The sequence below is a fragment of the Kogia breviceps genome, chromosome 1 (genome assembly GCF_026419965.1).
Source record: "Kogia breviceps isolate mKogBre1 chromosome 1, mKogBre1 haplotype 1, whole genome shotgun sequence".
In the NCBI taxonomy this organism is placed as follows: Eukaryota; Metazoa; Chordata; class Mammalia; order Artiodactyla; family Physeteridae; genus Kogia; species Kogia breviceps.
The window spans coordinates 173,420,911-173,444,709 of NC_081310.1; the positions used below are offsets into that span (position 1 = coordinate 173,420,911).

General features: G+C 45.2%; 1 protein-coding gene across 1 annotated transcript; it reads right to left on the reverse strand.

Annotated features, from left to right (window-relative positions):
* Positions 1 to 715: 715 nt before the first annotated feature.
* On the reverse strand, positions 716 to 23,124 carry SH3D21 (SH3 domain containing 21). Its single transcript, XM_067025942.1, is given in 14 exon segments — positions 716 to 900; positions 985 to 1,218; positions 1,220 to 1,918; positions 2,068 to 2,162; positions 2,281 to 2,333; positions 2,428 to 2,521; positions 21,531 to 21,576; positions 21,679 to 21,734; positions 21,919 to 22,009; positions 22,259 to 22,377; positions 22,457 to 22,683; positions 22,777 to 22,916; positions 22,918 to 22,943; positions 23,121 to 23,124. Coding segments are annotated over 14 exon segments (1,956 nt in total). The 3' UTR covers positions 716 to 828.
* Positions 23,125 to 23,799: the final 675 nt, after the last annotated feature.

The following is a 23,799-nucleotide window of genomic DNA, read 5'->3' on the forward strand; positions in this document are numbered from 1 at the left end:
ACCAGGCTGGCCACCTCCTTCCACCCACCCGGCGCCTCAGCACACATGCTTGTGTTCAGTTCACACATGGCAAAAACACACACTCCTGCACCCACACTCCACCGCCTCACCACAGACGCACACACACAAATCAACCGCATTCCTTACAAATGCATTCCTTACCGGCAAACGCCCGGGTACACGTTGCCCTTGTCCCTACAAATGCCCTAGGTTTATGCATCATTGCAATCACACACACGCGTGCGCGCGCACACAAGGCCTCGGAACCCTAACCTTGACGCTAAGGCGCTATTAGCCCCCAATGTAACCAGGGGTGCCTGAGCTGGGCTGTGGAGTTCGTGTGTCACTGCGTTCCTGTGAGTCCCTCAGAGCGGACAGTGGAGGCAACTGGGAGGGGTCCGGGCTGGAGAGCCGGCCCGCCCGGCCCCTCCCCTGGCGCACAGCTGGATTCTGGAATCCGGCCCCCAGGCAGAGGCCCGACCCCTCCTGGGCCCCTCCTGCCGGCCATTTCTCCCGCGCGGGGACTAGCGTCCGAGGGAGACACCCTCCCCCCTCGCCATCCGGTGGATAAAAATAGCCATGCGCAGGCCTTGGGAACGGTAATGGAAGCCACATGTTGGCCAGATGTGCCCAGGAGCGGCTGCCAGGAAAGCGGAGCGCCAGCCCCGCCCCGCCGCGCAGACCCCGCCCTGCACTGACCAGGGAGGCGTGGCACGCGTACACGGCAGAGTTTACTTCCTTGCGTTTCCCAAAATCGTGTGCAAGGACGTGGGTGGCCGGAGCCCGACTTCGCTCCAGGTCCCGCTGTAGTCCCTCCCGGGCCCACCCTCAGTGTGTCTGCGTCTGCGCCTGGATAGAGCCCAGGTTCCGGGACTCTTGGGTCCTCTGCGTCATCTGGACCTAGTGGAGAGAGGGTGTCAGGGGAGTGCCAGCCGCCCACCCCCACCCCACCCCCGCCCCGCCGGGGACCCGCACCCCACCCACCTCCAGCAACACGCGCTTCTCCCTCTCGCTCTTCAGCTCCTCCCAGATGTCAGTCAGCTCCAGCGACCTCCTTAAAGCCTCCACCTCGTCCTTTATCCTCACCATGTCGTCTCTGTCACTTTTGCTATCTGTGAGATTTTGCGGGACCAAGGAGTGGAGGGTGGGAGTCATTTGGGGCTCTGGAGTCAGCACGATAGGATGTGGATTCTTCTGAGCAGGGAATACCTCTTCGGGGGGACACCTCCTCTTTGGGGGTAGCCTCATCCTTCGCTGGTGCCTCCTCCAGGAGAGTGGTAGCCTCTTCCTGGGGGTAGGCCTTCTCAAGGGCAGCCATGGACCCTGACTTGGACTTGGACTCGGACTGGAGAGGGGAGCTGTCCCTCTTATCCAGGGGACGTTTCACCATGCAGAGGGGGTGCCCCTCTGGCATGTGAACCTCCTCTTGGGATTGAGCCTCACTGGCCTCAAGAGACCTGGCCTTTAGCAGGGCTTCCTCCAGAGAGAAGTGATAGAACTGAGTGTTGTCTCAGGTGGAGGCCTCTTCAGAGAGCACCTGTTTGGTGGTCAAGACCTTTCCTAGGGTGTGGGCCTCGTCCCCAGGAGGGGCCATCTTTGGACCAGGTGGGACTTCTGGGACTGGGGCCTCATGCACAGAAAAGACCCTGTCTGGTCTGGGGGCTTTGTCCTCCAGAGTTGGGGTCTCCTCTAGGATAGGGACCTTATCTGGAGTTAGGGATTCCTCTGGAGTGGGGGCCTTATCTGGAGACAAGGTCTTCTCTGGGCTGCGGGCATTGTCCAGAGATGAGGTCTTCTCTGGGCTGCCGGCCTTATCCGGAGATGGGGTCTTCTCTAGGCTGGGGGTCTTGTGCAGAGTTGGGGTTTTATTCACACGAGCAGCCCCCAGGGCCTTTGTTAGGCTGCTCTGCTCTTCGCCCTGTGGTGATGGGGGTGAGGTCTCAGCCGAGGTCTGAGTACCTTGACAGTTTGAGTCTGGTCCCCCTTGGCCTGGGATCCTTCACACCACACCCCTGAGAACCAGACTCTGCCCAAGATCCCCACTCTCCCAAGTCTTGGGCCTCTCGCCTGACTGGCTGCAGAGTGTTGCTGTGAAGCCTGGGTTTTGGCTCGCTTTCTGCGACTCTGGCCTGGACACCCACTGAGGAAACTGCTGCTGGAGCCTGTGAGTGCAGACCCTCAGGGGCCCGGGCCTACTTGGACCCCAAGCCTCTCCCCATCTCTGTCCCTCAGCACAACACCCCAGGCCTCACCGCACTGCAGGGAGGCATCGACACTTACTGGAGTTTCGGGAAGGGCGCTTCAGACCGTCTCCACCGGGTGTCCAAGATGGCCTGAAACATGTCCCCATCAGAACCGGGGATGGGGGCAGAGAGCAGCATTTCTTCTGTACCCTCCTCTTTCCCCCTCCGCCACCCTGCTCCTTACTTGGCTTTGCTTGGCCCAGTCGGGGCTGTCACCAGCTTCTTGACCGTAGGGAGGGCTGTTCTGGGTATCATCTTTTGGGGTTCCTTAATAGGAGCTGGCAGGGGAGAGGGGAGTGGGGCATTAGTTCACTCACCCATTCATCTAAGAGCCCCTGTGCTGTGCACAGGGGACTAGTGACAGGAGATGAATTATATTTGACTCTGCCTCCTGGGAGCTCTGGGGACATTGACCATGGGAGCACCCCAAAAGCATTGTCAGGGAAGGCTTCGTGAGGAGATGGCTCCAAATCCTGCTAGTTTTTCTCTCTTTTTTTTTGCGTTACACGGGCCTCTCACTGTTGTGGCCTCTCCCGTTGCGGAGCACAGGCTCCAGATGCGCAGGCTCAGCGGCCATGGCTCACGGGCCCAGCCGCTCCACGGCATGTGGGATCTTCCCGGACCGGGGCACGAACCCGTGTCCCCTGCATCGGCAGGCGGACTCTCAACCACTGCGCCACCAGGGAAGCCCCCTGCTAGTTTTTAATCCGTGCTTTTCAAAGACTTGTACTCGGCTTAGTACCCATGGCTGGTTCAGACTCTTCTCCTTCCTTCCCCCTTCCAGTCCACACTCCTCTCTCTGTCTTCTCTATCACATCTCCTCCCTAAGAGATCTCACCCAGTCTTATGGGTTTTATTCTCATCCATAAGCCAACAACTCCTAAATTTTCATCTCTAGCCCCTTCCTCTTCCCCGAACTCCAGACTCATACCCGACAGCCCTCTCAATATTTCCACTTAACTTAGCATCACGCGCTTACCATAGCCAGAACTAAACTCTTGCTTCCCAACCTCCTTGCCCTCAGAATCTGCCCCTTTCCCACTGCGCCCCATCTCGCCCACTCACTCAGACGACAAAGTGAGGAGTCCTCCTTGACGCCTTTATTCCCGTATGCTGCACATGCAAACCATCAGTAAGTCCTGTCTGCTCTAAACACATCCTGAATGCAACCACTCACCCCCACCTCCACCACTAAGCGCTCTAGACTGAGTCACACCATCTTCAATAGGACTGTCGCAGCAGCCTCCAACCTGGGCTTGGGCTGCACCCACCCTGCCTATGGTGTGCCCTCCCCACAGCAGCCAGAATGAGCTCATGTTCTACTGGGGAAGCAGACATAAACAAAAGGAGTAAACTATGTAGTGTGTTAGAGATGTATTAGTAGTACAGAGGAAGAATAAGCAGGGGAGTGTATGATTTTAAGTGAGATGGTCCTGAGAAGGCCACACTGAGAAGGTGACATCAGAGTGAGCATCTGAAGGCAGTCACACAAGTGACATTCATATCCACGGACACAGGAACAGCTACTCTGGCACGTGCACACGTGCTGAAATTGACTTACACGCACAATATCACACATAGATACAAACAAAATCCCCTGACTGTGGGTCGCAGTGGGTGAGAGCATGGATCCTATAGCCAGACAGCAGACCTGGAATTCCTGCTCTATTACTCGCCAGTTGTGTGAGAACTTGGTTGGTAATTTAACCTTCCTGTGCCCCCATGTCCTCATCCATAAAACATGGATAACAAGAATACACATCCTGTAGCGTTTTGAGGTTTGAGTGACTTAATCCATGTGAGGGTGCTTAGTGTCTGCCATATAGTCAAAGCTCAGTAAATGTTAACTCTGACTCCTACTTCTTGTAGTGTGGCTGATTAGGTGCACTAGAGAGCAATTATATCCTGCTTAGAATACAATTTTAAGGCACTGTTGGACATAAAAGAGATAGGAGAAGCCCACAAACAAGGGAGGAACTGGGGCCAGAAAGGAAGTGAGAAGCAGCACGACTTTGTGGCTACAGAGCCTGGGGCCAGTGATGAGGAGCAAGTGCCCCATGTTCTGCTCCTTTGGCTCATCGCAGGCCAACAGCTCGGTAGCCAGACAGCAGCGAGAGTCTTGCACCACCTTCGTCCGGAGGGCTGAAGTGGTCTCCGGTGCTTGGTGCCCTCTGGCTACTGGCAGAAGTAAAAGCGAGTCCTCGCTGGAAGAAGTTTTCCCCTACAGAGGCGTACAGAGCTCCCCCACACTGAGATCATACACAAAGATCCTAAAACACACGAGAGGGCAGGCCAGTGAGAGCAGGAGTCAGCAGACGCAACACACAGCAGATACTGGAAGTGTCAGGAAAAGAACACAGCATAGCTACATATAGTATATTTGAAGGAATAAAGGATGAGCATGCAACAAAAGGACCATTAGGAATAAACAGGAAGATTTTGCAGGGAAAAAAAAAAGAATTCTGTACTACTAGAGACGATAAATAGCATATATGTAATAAAATGCAATGTGTAGGTTAAACAGCAGATTAAACCTAGATTAAAATCTAGAGAGAGAATTAGTAAGCTAGAAGTAGAATGAGACAAGGAGTGAAAATTTGAAAGCAGTGTTCAAAGGAAGAGGTAATAGAAGCAGGGTTTGACTATGGCCGAGTGAGGTAGGTGGTGGTTAAATACTCTCTCCACACAGCAACTATAAAGCTGGATAAAAATGGCAAAACAACCATTTCAGTGCTTGGATACTGACCAAAGACATAATATAATTGGAGAAGCACTTGTGCTTGACGGTGTTCTTGCCTGCTCCCATTCCTTCCCCACCCCTACTGCCTCGGTCCATGTGGACGTTCTGCAGGGTGGGATAGGTGGAGGATGAGCAGCTTTACTGCCATGGTTGAAGAGAACTCAATCAATATGGGGTGCAAGCTTGGATTTGGCATTGGTTTCATTGATATGACACCAAAAGCACAAGCAGCCAAAGAAAAAAATAGGTCAGTGGGACTTCATCAAAATTTTAAACTTTTGCGCACAAAGGACACCATCAAGAAAGTGAAAAGACAGCCCAAAGAATGGGGAAAAATATTTGCAAATCATATATATGATAAGGGCCTTTTATCTAGAAAATATAAAGAACTCCAACAACTCAACAGTAAAAAGTCAACCCAATATAAAAATGGGCAAAGGCCTCAGACAGATTTTTTCAACATCATTAGCTGTCAAAGAAATGCAAAGCAAAACCACAATGAGATAGCATTTCATACCCACTAGGATGGTTACAAGCAAAAGACAGATAATAACAAGTACTGGTGTGAATGTGGAGAAACTGGAGCCCTCATACACTGTTGGTGGGAATATAAAATGGTGCAGCCACTTTGGAAAATAGTCTGCCAGTTCTTCCCAAAGTTAAACCAGAGTTATCATATCACCTAGCAAATCCTTTCATAGGTATATACCCAAGAGAAATGGAAACACGTCCACATAAAATCCTATACACTAATAAAGTTCATAGCCAAAAAGTAGAAACAATCCAAATATCCATCAACAAATGAATGGAAAAAGTGATACAATAGAATATTACTGGGCAATAAAAAGGAATGAAGTACAACACATACTACAAAATGGATAAACCTTGAAAACATTATTCGACGTGATAGAAGCCCATTGAGAAGACCATATATTGTATGATATCATGTATATGAAATGTAGGCAGATCTATCAAGACACAAAAGATTAGTGGTTGTCTTGGGATGAGGAGGGGAGAATGGGGAGACTGGTGGGGTAATGGCTAAAGAGTACAGTGGGTGACGAAAACATTCTAAAATTGATTGTGGTGGTGTTGCACTACTATGACTCTATTAAACACCAACGAATTGTACATTTAAATGAGTGAATTGTATGGTATGTCGATATATCTCAATAAAGCTGTTAAACTCCATTCCCCAAAAAAGGTGGCAGGACAGATTTGGCCCACAGACCATAATTTGCTAACTCTTAACCTAAACACCCCAATAAAAGGCAGAGATTGTCAGACTGAATTAAAAAAGCAAGATCCAGCTATATACTGTAAACAATAGATTCAAAGACACAAATAGGTTGACAGTATAAGATTGGAGAAAGATATATCACATAAATAGTAACTATAATAATAACCATATATTAATATCAGACAAAACAAACTTCAAGATGGGAAAAATTACTAAAGACAAAGAGGGAGAGGTTATAATGATAAACAGGTAAGTACATCAGGAAGAGATAGCAATGACAAATGTACATGTGCCTAACAACAAAGCCTCAAAATATATAAAGCAAACACTGACAGAACTGAAAGGAGAAATAATTCAAAAATAATAGTTGGAGATTTTGCTCAGGAGAAAGGTTAAGACTTTGAATTTAGACTTGTAAAGTTAAATATACATGGTAAATTTCAAAAGCAACCACCAAAATAATAATAATAAAGTGTACTAGATCTAAATTAATGAAAAAAGTGAAATAAGAAAAAAAGGAGAAAATAAACATTAAAAATATTGTAGGGGCTTCCCTGATGGTGCAGTGGTTAGGAAGCCACCTGCCAATGCAGGGGACACGGGTTCAAGCCCTGGTCCGGGAGGATCCCACATGCCGCGGAGCAACTGAGCCCGTGCGCCACAACTGCAGAGCCTGCGAGCCACAGCTGCTGAAGCCTGTGTGCCTGGAGCCCCTTCTCTGCAACAGGAGAAGCCACCACAATGAGAAGCCTGAACACTGCAACAAAGAGTAGCCCCCACTCGCTGCAACTAGAGAAAGCCTGCGCACATCAACGAACACCCAACACAGCCATAAATAAATAAATAAATATACTCCCAAAAAATATTGTAAAATAATTATGATTAATATAGTTGAAACTCATCAATTTATCACCAAAGAAAAAGACTGACAAACTAGAGTAAAAAAACAAAGGTGAGAGGGCAGACAGCAGAAGCAAGAAGATACAATCCTGCAGCCTGTGGAACAAAAACCACATTCACAGAAAGATAGACAAGATGAAAAGGCAGAGGGCTATATACCAGATGAAGGAACAAGATAAAACCCCATAAAAACAACTAAATTAAGTGGAGATAGGCAACCTTCCAGAAAAAGAATTCAGAATAATGATAGTGAAGATGATCCAGGAAAAAGAATGGAGGCAAAGATCGAGAAGATGCAAGAAATGTTTAACAAAGACCTAGAAGAATTAAAGAACAAACAAACAGAGATGAACAATACAATAACTGAAATGAAAACGACATTAGAAGGAATCAATAGCAGAATAACTGAGGCAGAAGAATGGATAAGTGACCTGGAAGACAGAATGGTGGAATTCACAGATAAAGAAAGAAGAATGAAAAGAAATGAAGAAAGCTTAAGAGACCTCTGGGACAACATTAAACACAACAACATTCGCATTATAGGGGTCCCAGAAGGAGAAGAGAGAGAGAAAGGACCCAAGAAAATATTTGAAGAGATTATAGTTGAAAACTTCCCTAACATGGGAAAGGAAATAGCCACCCAAGTCCAGGAAGTGCAGCAAGTCCCATACAGGAGAAACCCAAGGAGAAACACACCAAGACACATGGTAATCAAATTGGCAAAAATTAAAGACAAAGAAAAATTATTGAAAGCAGCAAGGGAAAAAACGACAAATAACATAAAAGGGAACTCCCATAAGGTTAACAATTGATTTCTCAGCAGAAACTCTACAAGCCAGAAGGGAGTGGCATGATATACTTAAAGTGATGAAAGGGAAGAACCTACAACCAAGATTACTCTACCCTGCAAGGATCTCGTTCAGATTTGATGGAGAAATCAAAAGCTTTACAGACAAACAAAAGCTAAGAGAATTCAGCAACACCAAACCAGCTCTACAACAAATGCTAAAGGAACTTCTCTAAGTGGGAAACACAAGAGAAGAAAAGGACCTACAAAAACAAACCCAAAATAATTAAGAAAATGGTCATAGGAACATACATATTGATAATTACCTTACACGTGAATGGATTAAATGCGCCAACCAAAAGACACAGGCTTGCTGAATGGATACAAAAACAAGACCCATATATATGCTGTCTACAAGAGACCCACTTCAGACCTAGGGACACATACAGAATGAAAGTGAGGGGATGGAAAAAGATATCCCATGCAAATGGAAGTCAAAAGAAAGCTGAAGGAGCAATACTCATATCAGATAAAATAGACTTTAAAATAAAGAATGTTACAAGAGACAAGGAAGGACACTACATAATGATCAATGGATCAATCCAAGAAGAATATATAACACTTATAAATATATATGCACCCAACATAGGAGCACCTCAATACATAAGGCAACTGCTAACAGCTATAAAAGAGGAAATCAACAGTACACAATAATAGTGGGGGACTTTAACACCTCACTTACACCAATGGACAGATCATCCAAAATGAAAACAAATAAGGAAACAGAAGATTTAAATGACACAATAGACCAGATAGATTTAATTGATATTTATAGGACATACCATCCAAAAACAGCAGACTACACTTTCTTTTCAAGTGCGCACGGAACATTCTCCAGGATAGATCACATCTTGGGTCACAAATCAAGCCTCAGTAAATTTAAGAAAATTGAAATCATATCAAGCATCTTTTCTGACCACAACGCTATGACATTAGAAATGAATTACAAGGAAAAAAAACATAGGGCTTCCCTGGTGGCTCAGTGGTTGAGAATCCACCTGCCAATGCAGGGGACATGGGTTCAACCCCTGGTCTGGGAAGATCTCACATGCCGCAGAGCAACTAAGCCCGTGCGCCACAACTACTGAGCCTGCACACCGCAACTACTGAAGCCTGTGCACCTAGAGCCCATGCTCCACAACTAGAGAAGCCATCACAATGAGAAGCCCGCTTGCTGCAACTAGAGAAAGCCTGTGTGCAGCAATGAAGACCCAACGCAGCCATAAATAAAATAAATAATTTTTTTTAAAAAACAACCATATAAAATACAAAAACATGGAGGCTAAACAATACGTTACTAAATAACCAAGAGATCACTGAAGAAATTAAAGAGGAAATCAAAAAATACCTAGAGACAAATCACAATGAAAACATGACGATCCAAAACCTATGGGATGCAGCAAAAGCAGTTCTAAGAGGGAAGTTTATAGCTATAAAAGCCTACCTCAATGGGCTTCCCTGGTGGCGCAGTGGTTGAGAGTCCGCTTGCCAATGCAGGGGATGCGGGTTCGTGCCCCGGTCTGGGAGGATCCCGCGTACCGCGGAGCGGCTGGGCCCGTGAGCCGTGGCCACTGAGCCTGCGCGTCCGGAGCCTGTGCTCCGCGGCGGGAGAGGCCACAGCAGTGAGAGGCCCACGTACCGCAAAAAAAAAAAAAAAAAAAAAAAGCCTACCTGAAGAAACAAGAAAAATCTCAAATAAACAATCTAACCTTACACCTAAAGGAACTAGAGAAAGAAGAACAAACAAAACCCAAGTTAGCAGAAGGAAACAAATCATAAAGATCAGAGCAGAAATAAATGAAATAGAAACAAAGAAAACAATAGCAAACATCAATAAAACTAAAAACTGGTTCTTTGAGAAGATAAACAAAATTGATAGGCCATTAGCCAGACTCATCAAGAAAAAGAGGGAGATAACTCAAATCAATAAAATTAGAAATGAAAAAGGAGAAGCTACAACAGACACCACAGAAATACAAAGCATCCTAAGAGACTACTACAAGCAACTCTATGCCAATAAAATGGACAACCTGGAAGAAATGGCCAAATTCTTTATTTTTATTTATTTATTTTTTTTTGCGGTACGCGGGCCTCTCACCGTTGTGGCCTCTCCCGTTGCGGAGCACAGACTCCGGGCACGCAGGCTCAGCGGCCATAGCTCACGGGCCCAGCCACTCCGCGGCATGTGGGATCTTCCCGGACCAGGGCACGAACCCATGTCCCCTGCATTGGCAGGCGGGCTCTCAACCACTGCACCACCAGGGAAGCCCCTGGCCAAATTCTTAGAAATGTATAACCTTCCAAGACTGAACCAGGAAGAAATAGAAAATATGAACAGACCAATCACAAGTAATGAAATTGAAAGTGTGAATAAAAATCTTCCAACAAAGAAAAGTCCAGGACTAGATGGCTTCACAGGTGAATTCTACCAAACATTTAGAGAAGAGCTAACACCCACCCTTCTCGAACTCTTCTAAAAAAATTGCAGAGGAAGGAACACTCCCAAACTCATTCTATGAGGCCCCCATCACACTGATACCAAAACCAGACAAAGATACTACAAAAAAAATTACAGACCAATATCACTGATGAATATAGATGCAAAAATCCTCAACAAAATACTAGCAAACAGAATCCAACAACACATTAAAAGGATCAAACACCATGATTAAGTGGGATTTATCCCAGGGATGCAAGGATTCTTCAATGTATGCAAATCAATCAATGTGATACACCATATTAACAAATTGAAGAATAAAAGCCATATGATCATCTCAATAGATGCAGAAAAAGCTTCTGACAAAATTCAACACCCATTTATGATCAAACTTCTCCAGAAAGTGGACACAGAGGGAACATACCCCAACATAATAAAGGCCATATATGACAAACCCACAGCAAACATCATTCTCAATGGTGAAAAAGTGAAAGCATTTCCTCTAAGACCAGAAACAAGACAAGCATGTCCACTCTCAACACTGTTATTCAACACAGTTTTGGAAGTCCTAGCCATGACAATCAGAGAAGAAAAAGAAATAAAAGGAATACAAATTGGAAAAGAAGAAGTAAAACTGTCACTGTTTGCAGATGACATGATACTATACACAGAGAATCCTAAAGATGCTACTAGAAAACTACTAGAGCTAATCAATGAATTTGGTAAAGTAGCAGGATACAAAATTAATGCACAGAAATCTCTTGCATTCCTATACACTAATGATGAAAAATCTGAATGAGAAATTAAGGAAACACTCCCATTTACCACTGCAACAAAAAGAATAAAATACCTAGGAATAAACCTACCTAGGGAGACAAAAGACCTGAATGCAGAAAACTATAAGACACTAATTATATTAACACTGATTAAATTAAAGATGATACCAACAGATGGAGAGATATACCATGTTCTTGGATTGAAAGAATCAATATTGTGAAAATGACTATACTACCCAAAGCAATCTACAGATTCAATGCAATCCCTATCAACTTACCAATGGCATTTTTTACGGAACTAGAACAAAAAGTCTTAAAATTTGTATGGAGACACAAAAGACGCTGAATAGCCAAAGCAGTCTTGAGGGGAAAAAACGGAGCTGGAGGAATCAGACTCCCTGACTTCAGACTGTACTACAGAGCTACAGTAATCAAGACAATATGGTACTGGCACAAAAACAGAGATATAGATCAATGGAACAGCATAGAAAGCCCAGAGATAAACGCAAGCACCTATGGTCAAGTAATCTATGACAAACGAGGCAAGGATATACAATGGAGAAAAGACAGTCTCTTCAATAAGTGGTGCTGGGAAAACTGGACAGCTACATGTAAAAGAAGGAAATTAGAACATTCCCTAACACCATACACAAAAATAAACTCAAAATGGATTAGAGACCTAAATGTAAGACTGGACACTATAAAACTCTTAGAGGAAAACATAGGAACAACATTCTTTGACATAAATCACAGTAAGATCTTTTTGATCTACTTCCTAGAGTAATGGAAATAAAAACAAAAATAAACAAATGGGACCTAATGAAACTTCAAAGCTTTTGCACAACAAAGGAAATGAAAAACAAGATGAAAAGACAACCCTCAGAATGGGAGAAAATATTTGCAAACGAATCAACAAAGGATTAATCTCCAAAATATATAAACAGCTCATGCAGCTCAATATTAAAGAAACAAACAAACCAATCCAAAAATGGGGGGCTTCCCTGGTGGCGCAGTGGTTGAGAGTCCGCCTGCCGATGCAGGGGACACAGGTTCGTGCCCTGGTCAGGGAAGATCCCACATGCCGTGGAGCGGCTGGGCCCGTGAGCCATGGCCGCTGAGCCTGCGCATCCGGAGCCTGTGCTCCACAATGGGAGAGGCCACAACAGTGAGAGGCCTGTATACCGCAAAAAAAAAAAATGGGCAGAAGACTTAAATAGACATTTCTCCAAAGAAGACATACAGATGGCCAAGAAGCACATGAAAAGCTGCTCAACATCACTAATTATTAGAGAAATGCAAATCAAAACTACAATGAGGTATCACCTCACACCAGTTAGAATGGGCATCATCAGAAAATCTACAAACAACAAATGCTGGAGAGGTTGTGGAGAAAAGGCAACCCTCTTGCACTGTTGGTGGGAATGTAAATTGATACAGCCACTATGTAGAACAGTATGGAGGTTCTGTAAAAAACTAAAAATAGAATTACCATATGATCCAGCAATCCCACTACTGGGCATATACCCAGAGAAAACCATAATTCAAAAAGACACACATGCACTTCAATGTTCATTGCAGCACTATTTACAATAGCCAGCTCGTGGAAGCAACCTCAATGTCCACTGACAGACGAATGGATAAAGAAGACATGGTACATATATACAATGGAATATTACTCAGCCATAAAAAGGAAAGAAATTGGGTCATTTGTAGAGACGTAGATGGACCTAGAGACTGTCATACAGAGTGAAGTAAGTCAGAAAGAGAAAAACAAATATCGTATATTAACATATGTATGTGGAACCTAGAAAAATGGTACAGATGAACTGGTTTGCAGGGCAGAAGTTGAGACACAGATGTAGAGAACAAATGTATGGACATCAAGTGGGGAAAGCCACGGGGGGGGGATGGTGGTGTGATGAATTGGGCAATTGGGATTGACATGTATACACTGATATGTATAAAATTGATGACTAATAAGAACCTGCTGTATAAAAAAATAAATAAAATGAAATTCAAAAATTAAGAAAAAACAAAAGGGGCTTCCCTGGTGGCGCAGTGGTTAAGAGTCCACCTGCCAATGCAGGGGACATGGGTTTGTGCCCCAGTCTGGGAAGATCCCACATGCCGTGGAGTGGCTGGGCCCGTGGGCCATGGTTGCTGAGCCTGCGTGTCCGGAGCCTGTGCTCCGCAACGGGAGAGGCCACAGCAGTGAGAGGCCCGCGTACCACAAAAAAAAACCACAAAAAACAAACAAACAAAAAAAGGTACTTTGTAAAGATATTTTGCAAAACAACGTGCATATAGTTAACACTACTGTACACTTAAAAATGGTTAGGATGGTAAATCTTACATATTTTTTACCACAATTTTCTTTATTTTTCTGTGCCGCAGCTTAGGGGATCTTAGTTTCCCAACCAGGGATTGAACCTGGGCCCTTGGCATTGAGAGCGCAGAGTCCTAACCACTGGACCACCAGGGAAATCCCTTATCACAGTTTTTTTAAAAGGTACAATAGAGAAGTTTTTTTTTAAGTGTGTGAATATAGTAACAAGAGACTGAATAAGAATATAGTAACAAGACATTGAACAAGCATATAGTAACAAGAGATTAAACAAGGAAAAACAGTGGAAAAAATAAATATTAGAAATGAAAAAGGACTATAACTGCAAATACTAATGAGATTAAAAAGATTATAAGAGGGGACTGCCCTGGTGGCACAGTGGTTAAGAATCCACCTGCCAATGCAGGGGACACGCGTTTGAGCCCTGGTGTGGGAAGATCCCACATGCCGTGGAGCAACTAAGCCCATGCACCACAACTACTGAGCTTGCGCTCTAGAGCCCTCAAGCCACAACTACTGAGCCCACATGCCACAACTACTGAGCCTACCCACCTAGAGCCCATGCTCTGCAACAAGAGAAGTCACTGCAATGAGAAGCCCACACAGTGCAATTAAGAGTAACCCCTGCTCACCGCAACTAGAGAAAGCCTGCACGCAGCAACAAAGACCCAATGCAGCCAAAAATAAATAAATAAAATAAATTAAAAAATATATATATAAGAGAATATTATGAACAACTTTATATAGTCAGAAAACATCGATTAAATCGATAATTTAAAAATATAACTCACTAAAGCTGATTCAAGAATTTTAGTGAGATTTTTGGCCAGCCATGGTTACCCAGGGACCAGGAGACAGAATGCTGTTTGTGCCAGTCTCCTAAGGTGTGAGGTTTCCTCTCCCTCTGAATTCCAAGGTGAAGCCCTTTAAAGAGCAGTTGTAAAGAGGTCTTTGCAGATGTAATCAAGTTAAGAGGAGCTCATACTGGATTAGGGTTGACCCTAACCCAGTGACTGGGTTAGGTATCCTTATTAGAAGAGGGAAATTTGGACACAGACACAGAGGGCAGAAGACCTTGTAAAGACAGAGGCAGAGAATGGAGTGATGCATCTACAAGCCAAAGATTGCCAGAAGCTAAGAAGAAGCAAGGAAATATTCTTCCCCTAGAACCTTCACAGAGAACATGGCCATGCCAACATCTAGATTTTGGATTTCCAGGTTCCAAAAATGTGAGATATTTGTGTTGTTTTAAGCCAGGAGAAGGCAGGAAGGCAGGAAGGCAGGCAGGCAGGAAGGAAGGAAGGAAGGAAGGGAAGGAGGGAGGGAGGGAAGAAGGGAAGGAGGGAAGGAAGAGGGGGAAGGAGGGAAGGAAGGGGGGAAGGAGGGAAGGAAGGGGGGGAAGGAAGGAGAGAGAGAAAGAAAGAGAGAGAGAGAGAAAGGGAGGGAGGAAGGGAGGAAGGGAAAGAGAAAAAGAAAGAGAGAGAGAGGGAGGGAGGGAGGGTGGAAAGAAAGAAAGAAAGAAAGAAAGAAAGGAAGGAAGAAAGGAAGGAAGGAAGAAAAAGAAAGAAAGGGATGTGATACAGGGAAAACTGGACCACTACAAGTAAAAGAATGAAATCAGAACACTCCCTAACACCATACACAAAAATAAACTCAAAATGGATTAAAGACCTAAATGTAAGACTGGACACTATAAAACTCTTAGAGGAAAACATAGGAAGAACACTTTTTTTTTTTGGCGGTACACAGGCCTCTCACTGTTGTGGTCTCTCCCGCTGAGGAGCACAGGCTCTGGACGCCCAGGCTCAATGGCCATGGCTCACGGGCCTAGCTACTCCGCGGCATGTGGGATCTTTCCTGAACTGGGGCACGAAACCGTGTCCCCTGCATCGGCAGACGGACTCTCAACCACCGCGCCACCAGGGAAGCCCAGGAAGAACATTCTTGGACGTAAATCACAGCAAGATCTTTTTTGACCCATCTACTAGAGTAATGGAAATAAAAACAAAAATAAACAAATGGGACCTAATGAAACTTAAGAGCTTTTGCACAGCAAAGAAAACCATAAACAAGATGAAAAGACAACCCTCAGAATGGGAGAAAATATTTGCAAACGAATCAACAGACAAAGGATTAATCTCCAAAATATACAAACAGCTCATGCAGCTCAATATCAAAGAAACAAACAACCCAATCAAATGGGTGGAAGACCTAAATAGACATTTCTCCAAAGAAGACATACAGATGGTCAAGAAGCACATGAAAAGCTGCTCAACATTACTAATCATTAGAGAAATGCAAATCAAAACTACAATGAGGTATCACTTCACACCAGTTAGAATGGGAATCATCAGAAAATCTACAAACAATAAATGCTGGAGAGGGTGTAGAGAAAAGGGAACCCTCTTGCACTGTTGGTGGGAATGTAAATTGATACAGCCACTATGGAGAACAGTATGGAGGTTCCGTAAAAAACTAAAAATAGAATTACCATATGATCCAGCAACCCCACTAGTGGGCATATACCCAGAGAAAACCATAATTCAAAAAGACACACATGCACCCCAATGTTCATTGCAGCACTATTTACAATAGCCAGCTCGTGGAAGCAACCTCAATGTCCACTGACAGATGAATGGATAAAGAAGACATGGTACATACATATACAATGGAATATTACTCAGCCATAAAAAGGAATGAAATTGGGTCATTTGTAGAGATGTAGATGGACCTAGAGACCGTCATACAGAGTGAAGTAAGTCAGAAAGAGAAAAACAAATATTGTATATTAACGCATATTTGTGGAATCTAGAAAAATGATACAGATGAACCAGTTTGCAAGGCAGAGAAAGACACAGATATAGAGAACAAACGTATGGACACCAAAGGGGGAAAGGAGAGGGTGGGATGAATTGGGAGATTAGGATTAACATATATACACTAATATGTATAAAATAGGGAACTAATGAGAACCTGCTGTATAGCACAGGGAACTCTAGTTCACTTTGCTGTACAGTAGAAACTAACACAACATTGTAAAACAACTATACCCCAATTAAAAAATATATATACATTAAAAACACTATGCACTTTAAAAAAAGGAGAAAGAGAGAGGGAAAGAGAGAGAGAGAGGGAGAGAGGGAGAGAAGGGAGGGAGGGAGGCAGGGAGGAAGGAAGAAAGAAAGAAAGAATTTTAGCCAGAAGCCAGACTTGCTTATAACTATAAAGAAATTGAAGTAGTTTAAAATCTTCCCATAATGGAAGAAAAGAGGACCAGATGAATGTACAGGCAAGTTTTACGAGCTTTCAAGGAAAGATGATTCCCGTCTTATGTAAGATCTAAAAGATATTTTAAAAACAAAAAAAAAAATATTCCTTAACTCATTCATGGGGCCAGTATAATACTGATAATCAGATGAGGACAGTAAAAACAAATGCAAAAATCTGAAGGAAAAGAAAAGAAACTGGGAAGGTATCCCAACAGTATATGAAAAAGTAATAAACCATGACCAATTTGAATTTATCCCAGGAATACAAGGGTGGCTTAATATTAGAAAATTCTACAAATATCTTTATTACATTGACAGATTAAAGAAGAAAACTCATATCATCATTTCAAAAGATTCATATAAACAATTTGAGAAAATTCGACACCCACTCTTGATAAAAATTCTAAGCAAAAGAAACAGAAAGACCTTCCTTAACCAGACAAAAATATACCTACAAAAGATCTAAGCCAACATCATTGTTAAGGGAAAAAGTTTGAAGCATTCCATTTAAAATCAGGAACATGGTAATGATGTTCAGCATCACTATTTCTATGCAATATTGTATTGCGATCCTAGCCACTAGAGTAAAACAAGAAAATGAAATTAAAAGATATAAGATGTGGAAAGGAGAGAGCCAAACTGTCATTACTCACAGATTAAATGACTGTCTTCATAGAAAACCTATTAAGGATTTACAGATGAATTAATGAAATTATCAGCACCATGGCTGGCTATAAAATCAATATACAAAAATCAGTGCATTTCTATAGTCCTGTAATAAATAATAAAAAGGATATCTAATTTTTTAAATGACACAATAAAACTACATGCAGAAATAATAAATGGTGCTAGAACAAGTGACTGTCCATATGGAAAAAAGTATAATTAGATCACTCATTAAAATCAATGCTGCATAGATAAAAGCATTTAAAAATGAAAAGCAACACTTTAAAAGTTTTAAAGAAAATATAAATGGACTGTTTTACTGAATTTGAATTTGGGGCAGGAAGAATTAATTAAACAAGAAAAAACCTGCTAACTATTAAAGATAAGATTGATATATTTGCATTAAAGTTAACTCCTAGATAAATATTGTATGTTATCACTTACATGTGCTTATCACTTATATGTAGAATCTAAAAAACAAAACAAATGAATATAACAAAATAGAAACAGACTCATAGACATAGAGAACAAACTAGTGGTTACCTCTGGGGAGAGGGAATGGGGTGGGGCAAGATAGGGGTAGGGGATTAAAAGGTACAAACTATTCTGTATAAAATAGTTAATGGGAATTCCCTGGCGGTCCAGTGGTTAGGACTTGGTGTTTTTCACTGCCGTGGTCCTGGGTTCAATCCCTGGTCAGGGATCTCACATAAAAATAAATTTTAAAAAATAAACAAACAGGGCGTCCCTGGTGGCACAGTGGTTGAGAGTCCGCCTGCCGATGCAGGGGACATGGGTTCATGCCCCGGTCCAGGAAGATCCCACATGCTGTGGAGTGGCTAGGCCCGTGAGGCACGGCCGCTGAGCCTGCGCGTCCAGAGCCTGTGCTCCTCAACAGGAGAGGCCACAACAGTGAGAGGCCCGTGTACCGCAAAAAAAAACAAATAAATAAGCTACATGGTGGGAATATAAATTGGTACAATCACTATGGAGGACAGTAAGGAGGTTCCTTAAAAAACTAAAAATAGAACTACCATATAATCCACCAATCCCACTCCTGGGCATATATCTGGAGAAAACCATAATTTGAAAAGATACCTGCACCCCAGTGTTCACTGCAGCACTATTTACAATAGCCAGGACATGGAGACAACCTAAATGTCCATAGACAGAGGAACAGATAGAGAAGATGTGGTACATATATACAATGGAATATTACTCAGCCATAAAAAAAGAATGAAATAATGCCATTTGCAGCAACATGGGTGGACCTAGAGATTATCACACTAAATGAAGTAAGTCAGAGAAAGACAAATATCATATGGTATCACTTATATGTGGAATCTAATTTTAATGATATATAAATAAATAAAGCTACAAGGATTTATTGTACAGCACAGGGAATATAGCCAATATTTTGCAATAACTTTAAATGGAGTATAAGCTGTAAAAATTTTGAATCACTATGTTGTATGCCTGAAACTAATATAATATTGTAAATCAACTATATTTCAAAAAAATTTTTTAAATTTAGAACTCCTGTTCATCAAAAACCTCATTAAAAAAAAGAGGGCTTCCCTGGTGGCGCGGTGGTTGAGAATCCGCCTGCCGATGCAGGGGACACAGGTTCGTGCCCCGGTCCAGGAGGATCCCTCATGCCGTGGAGCAGCTGGGCCCGTGAGCCGTGGCCGCTGAGCCTGTGCGTCCGGAGCCTGTGCTCCGCAATGGGAGAGGCCACAACAGTGAGAGGTCCGCATACCACAAAAAAAAAACCAGAAAAAACAAATAAAAAAAGAAGAAAAGCCACAAACTGAAAGTATCTATAACATATATAACATGTAATTCAGAATATATAAAGAACTTCAACAATTATTACTAAGCAGGTAAATACAAATGAAGTCCACAATGAGATGCTATTTTGTGCTAGATTCACGAAAATAATGAAATCTGGTAATACCAAGTGTTGAAGAGGATTTGGATCAGTATGATCTCTTATACACCAATGGTGGAGTGGTAAAAGTGTACAATCCCTTTGGAAACCAATGTGACTTGACCTCATGAAAGCTGAACATTTACATACCTTACACCCTAGCAGTGCCACTCCTAGGACTATATCCTAGAGAAACATTATACCTGCACACCGGAAGACAGACACATGATAGTGTTTATGGCAGCACTATTTGTAATAGTAAATACTAGAGCCCTGCTGCTTCTGGTTCCAGCCTTGCAACCTCATCACAGCCCTCCTAGCCCCTCTTGTCTTTACTACTCAGCTCCTGAAACAGGAGTCCTGCTGCCAGAGGCTGGGCAAGTCCCTGAAAACACACACCATAACCAGAGAGCAGCTCCCAGGGGACTGAAGGCTTGAGGCAGATCTGGGGCCAGCAGTGGCTACTGGTTAATATTGGAAAGATAAAGGAGATTTTCTGTTTCCTGCTTTATAAATGTACATTTTTCACTTGATGTCTTATCAAATGTTTGTGTTTAAAACATATTAAACATCTAGTATTGCCATTTTCTACTTGGCTTTAGCAAACAACAATAAATGAATAAAAAAAATAACATAAAATGAAAATAAAAACTAGAAACAATGAAAATGTCCAACATCAGGAATAGACCACATACATAAATTGTGTTCGATTCCACAAGGAATAGTATACAGCAAAGAAAAAGAAATGAACTGCATCTACACACAACATGGATGAATCTTAGAAACATAATGTTGATTGGAAACAGCAAGTCCCAGAAGACCATAAACATATGATGCCATTTTTATAGACCTCAAAAACAAACAAAAATAAAGTGATACATTGTTTAGGCACATACCAAAATTAAGTACATTTAAAAACTCAAGGGAATTATTCAAAATTCAGGGTAGTGGTTAGGGTTACCTTTGATGTGGGGAAAGTAACAGAAGGGAAAGAGAGGAGCACACAAACCACTAGCAATTTCTAGTTCTTGGGTTTGGGTGACAGACCATGGGCGCTCATTATTAAGTTTTAAAACATATATTATGTAGTTTTTGATTATGTGAAATATTACATTAAAACATAAATTAAAGACATATTCCACGAATACAGTGATGCATAAACAGAACTATTCACTGACACACTTAATAGATACATGAATACAGTCTCAAAGACCCGGATACACTGATCCATACATTTCCTTACAAAATGAAACAAACCTAAACACATTCATTCATGAGAATGACAGCCACATTCTCTGGAGAGAACAGGAACATACTAACACACACAAAGTGACACATTCCTAACACTGACCACATACATTCCTACCAGTCCCATGGGGAGGTACTTCCTAAGGGGGTGTACTGGACCACTGGGAAACTATGGGTGTTTATGAGCAACTGGACTGGTGGATCATCTCCCAGAGATCACCCCCCCAATCCCAGGCTTCCCAGGCACCCACCTGATTCCCAGGATACCACTTTCCATGGGACCAGCTTCTTGATCTATGCAGAAGTGTCAGAAACTGAAGATGAGCCCTCACATTTCTAGGTCCACCCTCATTTGTGGGTGGCCCTCCAGCTGTGTCCCGTGAGAGCCACAACCCCCAACTTTGTCCAGAGTAGCCTGCCCCTTGCCACCTGAGTGCCTGGCTTCGTACTCACTGGGGGTGGTGGGAGCACAAAGTTATCTGGGAAAAGTCCTCTTCTGCCTTGAGACTCTCTTTCCCACCAGCCCTTATCCACTGTGGTCTGGGAGAGCAAGATGCCATGGGGAGGTAAGCCAGATCCCCACGATCCTCCCCTCCCCAAGCCCACTCTTCTCAGCAACCCCGTCCCTGTGCCTTTCACACCTTCCTCAGTACTTTCACATCATCCCCCCTCCGCAGCGCCAACTCCTCTGGGGCCCCGGAATGGTAGTCAAACAGGACCCTGTAGGTCTCAGGGTGGGAGACTGAGGGGAGGTCAGTTCACTGAAGCCAAACCCCCTCCCCAAACCATTCATCGGCTCCCTCCTCCATCAGTCTAGCTGGGTCCCCCCTCCCCCCAAGTCAGAGTGGCTTCGGGGGAGTATTTGAAGGACCCTTTGGCTGGGTGCTCACCTGTCTGCAGGTAGTCTGGAGGGCTGTCATAGGTCAGGATGCTCAGCTAGTGGGGGCAGGGGGAGGAACAAGCTGAGCCCCCCAACCCCCCCGCCCCCCCCCAGCCAAGAGGAACTCACCACCTCTTTGCCCACTCCACCCAATTTACCTTGGGAGGCCGCTGGGGACCAAGGTTGATTGAAGGCATGTCTGGGTTACCAAGGCCTGGTGGGGGATAGTGAGGTTAGGGGCGGGTGCTAATTCAGTTTAGGTCATGGGAGAGGTCAAAGGGGTGATGGGGCAAGATGTGTGGATCACAGGCTCAGGCCACTGGGGAGGGTCACTGAAGATTGTACAGTCTGGTCACAGGGGTTCACGGGGTCACGGGGTCACTGGGTCCAGGTCTCACTTGGGGGCCCACTGTCCAGCAACTCCACAAAGTTGGATGGGAAGGCTCACAGCTGCCCGTTCTTCTTCCCCAGCCACCAGCCATCCTCAATCTGGGGAGGGGAGAGGACGAAGGGGCATCTGGCTCTGCCCCAAGGGGCTCCCTAGGCATCTTAAACCCTGGTTCACCCACCTCTCCCGATTCTGCCCGATGACCCATTTCCTCCCTTGCTCCCCCACTTTCCCATTTCTGTGCCCCTCATCAGTCCCATCATCCACACCCTCACTGCACCCATGTCCCCTCATCTGGAGACGTACTCCATCTTCTCCCCCCAAACCCTCTCATCACCTCATCCCCTCACCTCCTTTATCACTTCTACAATCTCCCCAGTTTGCAGCTTCAACTCGTCCGCCTGCTCCGGGCTGTAGCTGAAGTTCACTTTGCACCATCTTTGGGGTCCCGGAGATTCGACGGGGTGACCTGGGGTCGGACGAGAGTGAGGCCACTGGAGCCTCGGGCTCCGGTCCGCTGAGCTGGGAGAGGGGCGGGCCGCGAGCGCCCCTTGTTACCTCCAGGCCCCGCCCAAAGGCGGAGCATTGTACTCGAGAACCAATCACGGGCCGCACAGAGGCCACGCAGTCCCGCCCAAAGCCGCTTCCGTCTCGGCGATCTGGAGCACCTGGGGAGGGGGGAGCTGCGCGCGCCCGCCCACAGCCCTGGCTTTCACCTCGGCGGCCCGCACAGCGCGGTCTCGGCGCCTCCCCCGAACCGCGGAGTCTCAGGGGTCTCCTACGAATGAGCGCACGGGCAGGGGGGCTCTCAGCTCCCGGGGGCGCGCGCTGAGAGCCACCCCACCCCCCGCCCGACCTCCGGCCCGGCCTCACCTGCACCAGGCACTCGGGGAAGAGGCCACAACGGCCCCCCAGCTCTCCGCGCAGCCAGCCCCGTGCGGGCCCCTTGCACACCTGCCAGACCACGTCCCCGGGCGCCAGACTCAGCTCGTCCTCTTTCTGCGCGCTACATGTATCCGGCCAGGACCAGCACCTCTGCGGGCGGAGGATGGCGCGGGCACGCGGCTCAGAAGAGCCCATTCAGGGCCGACTGGCCATGGCGCGAGTCCCAGGCCCCGTGTGGACAGCTGGAGAGCGGGGTGGTGGTGTAGGCTTTCATGGCTATTTCCACGCAGTTGCATAGAAGAGCTACCCCAAACCCTCTGCACATACCCATGGCTTCCGGGCGCCTTCCGGAGCCGAGCAAGGATGGTGCAGTGGATGGTGCAGTCGCGTTCGCAGCCGATACTGGGTCCAGGTAGGGTGGGACAAGCAGCGAGATTGTGAAGCCAAGGAGGCGGAGACTCGAGCCGATAGGTCGGGCTCCAGGTGCAAGGAATGGGTATGGGATAGGGGGCGGCCCAGTTTGGCAGGTTCGGTCCCCAGACCAGGAGTGAGGACTCTGGGATCTCTGGCCAGTGCTGGGGTCACAGCTCCCCGACATGATCTTGTCTGCCTAGCCACCTAAGTTTCAGTCTAGCCACCTTCCCACCTTCTCCCAGCCTTGGCCCTGAGACTCCCACCCACCATTACTGGCCTACCCTCTCCAGGGTGACAAGCTTTTAGCTGCAGGGGAGGTGGGAATAGGCACATACCAGCAGTCAGCAACCGCTCTCGGGCGGGTCCTAGGTGGACCAGGTGGGTTGCTCTGTGCGCACAAACCTATTGCTGCTTTCCCTGGGAGGCATATTCCTCCCTGGACCCCCTTCAAGGGAAGAGGAAGAGCACAAAAACCCTTTCTTCAGGCCAAGGGAGCCTCGTTTGCTTTCAGAAAACATCCCTGGATTCTCCCAGGGAGAAGACAGGAAGAAGGGAACTTCAGGAGCTTTCAAGACTCCTGCTCTCCTGCAGC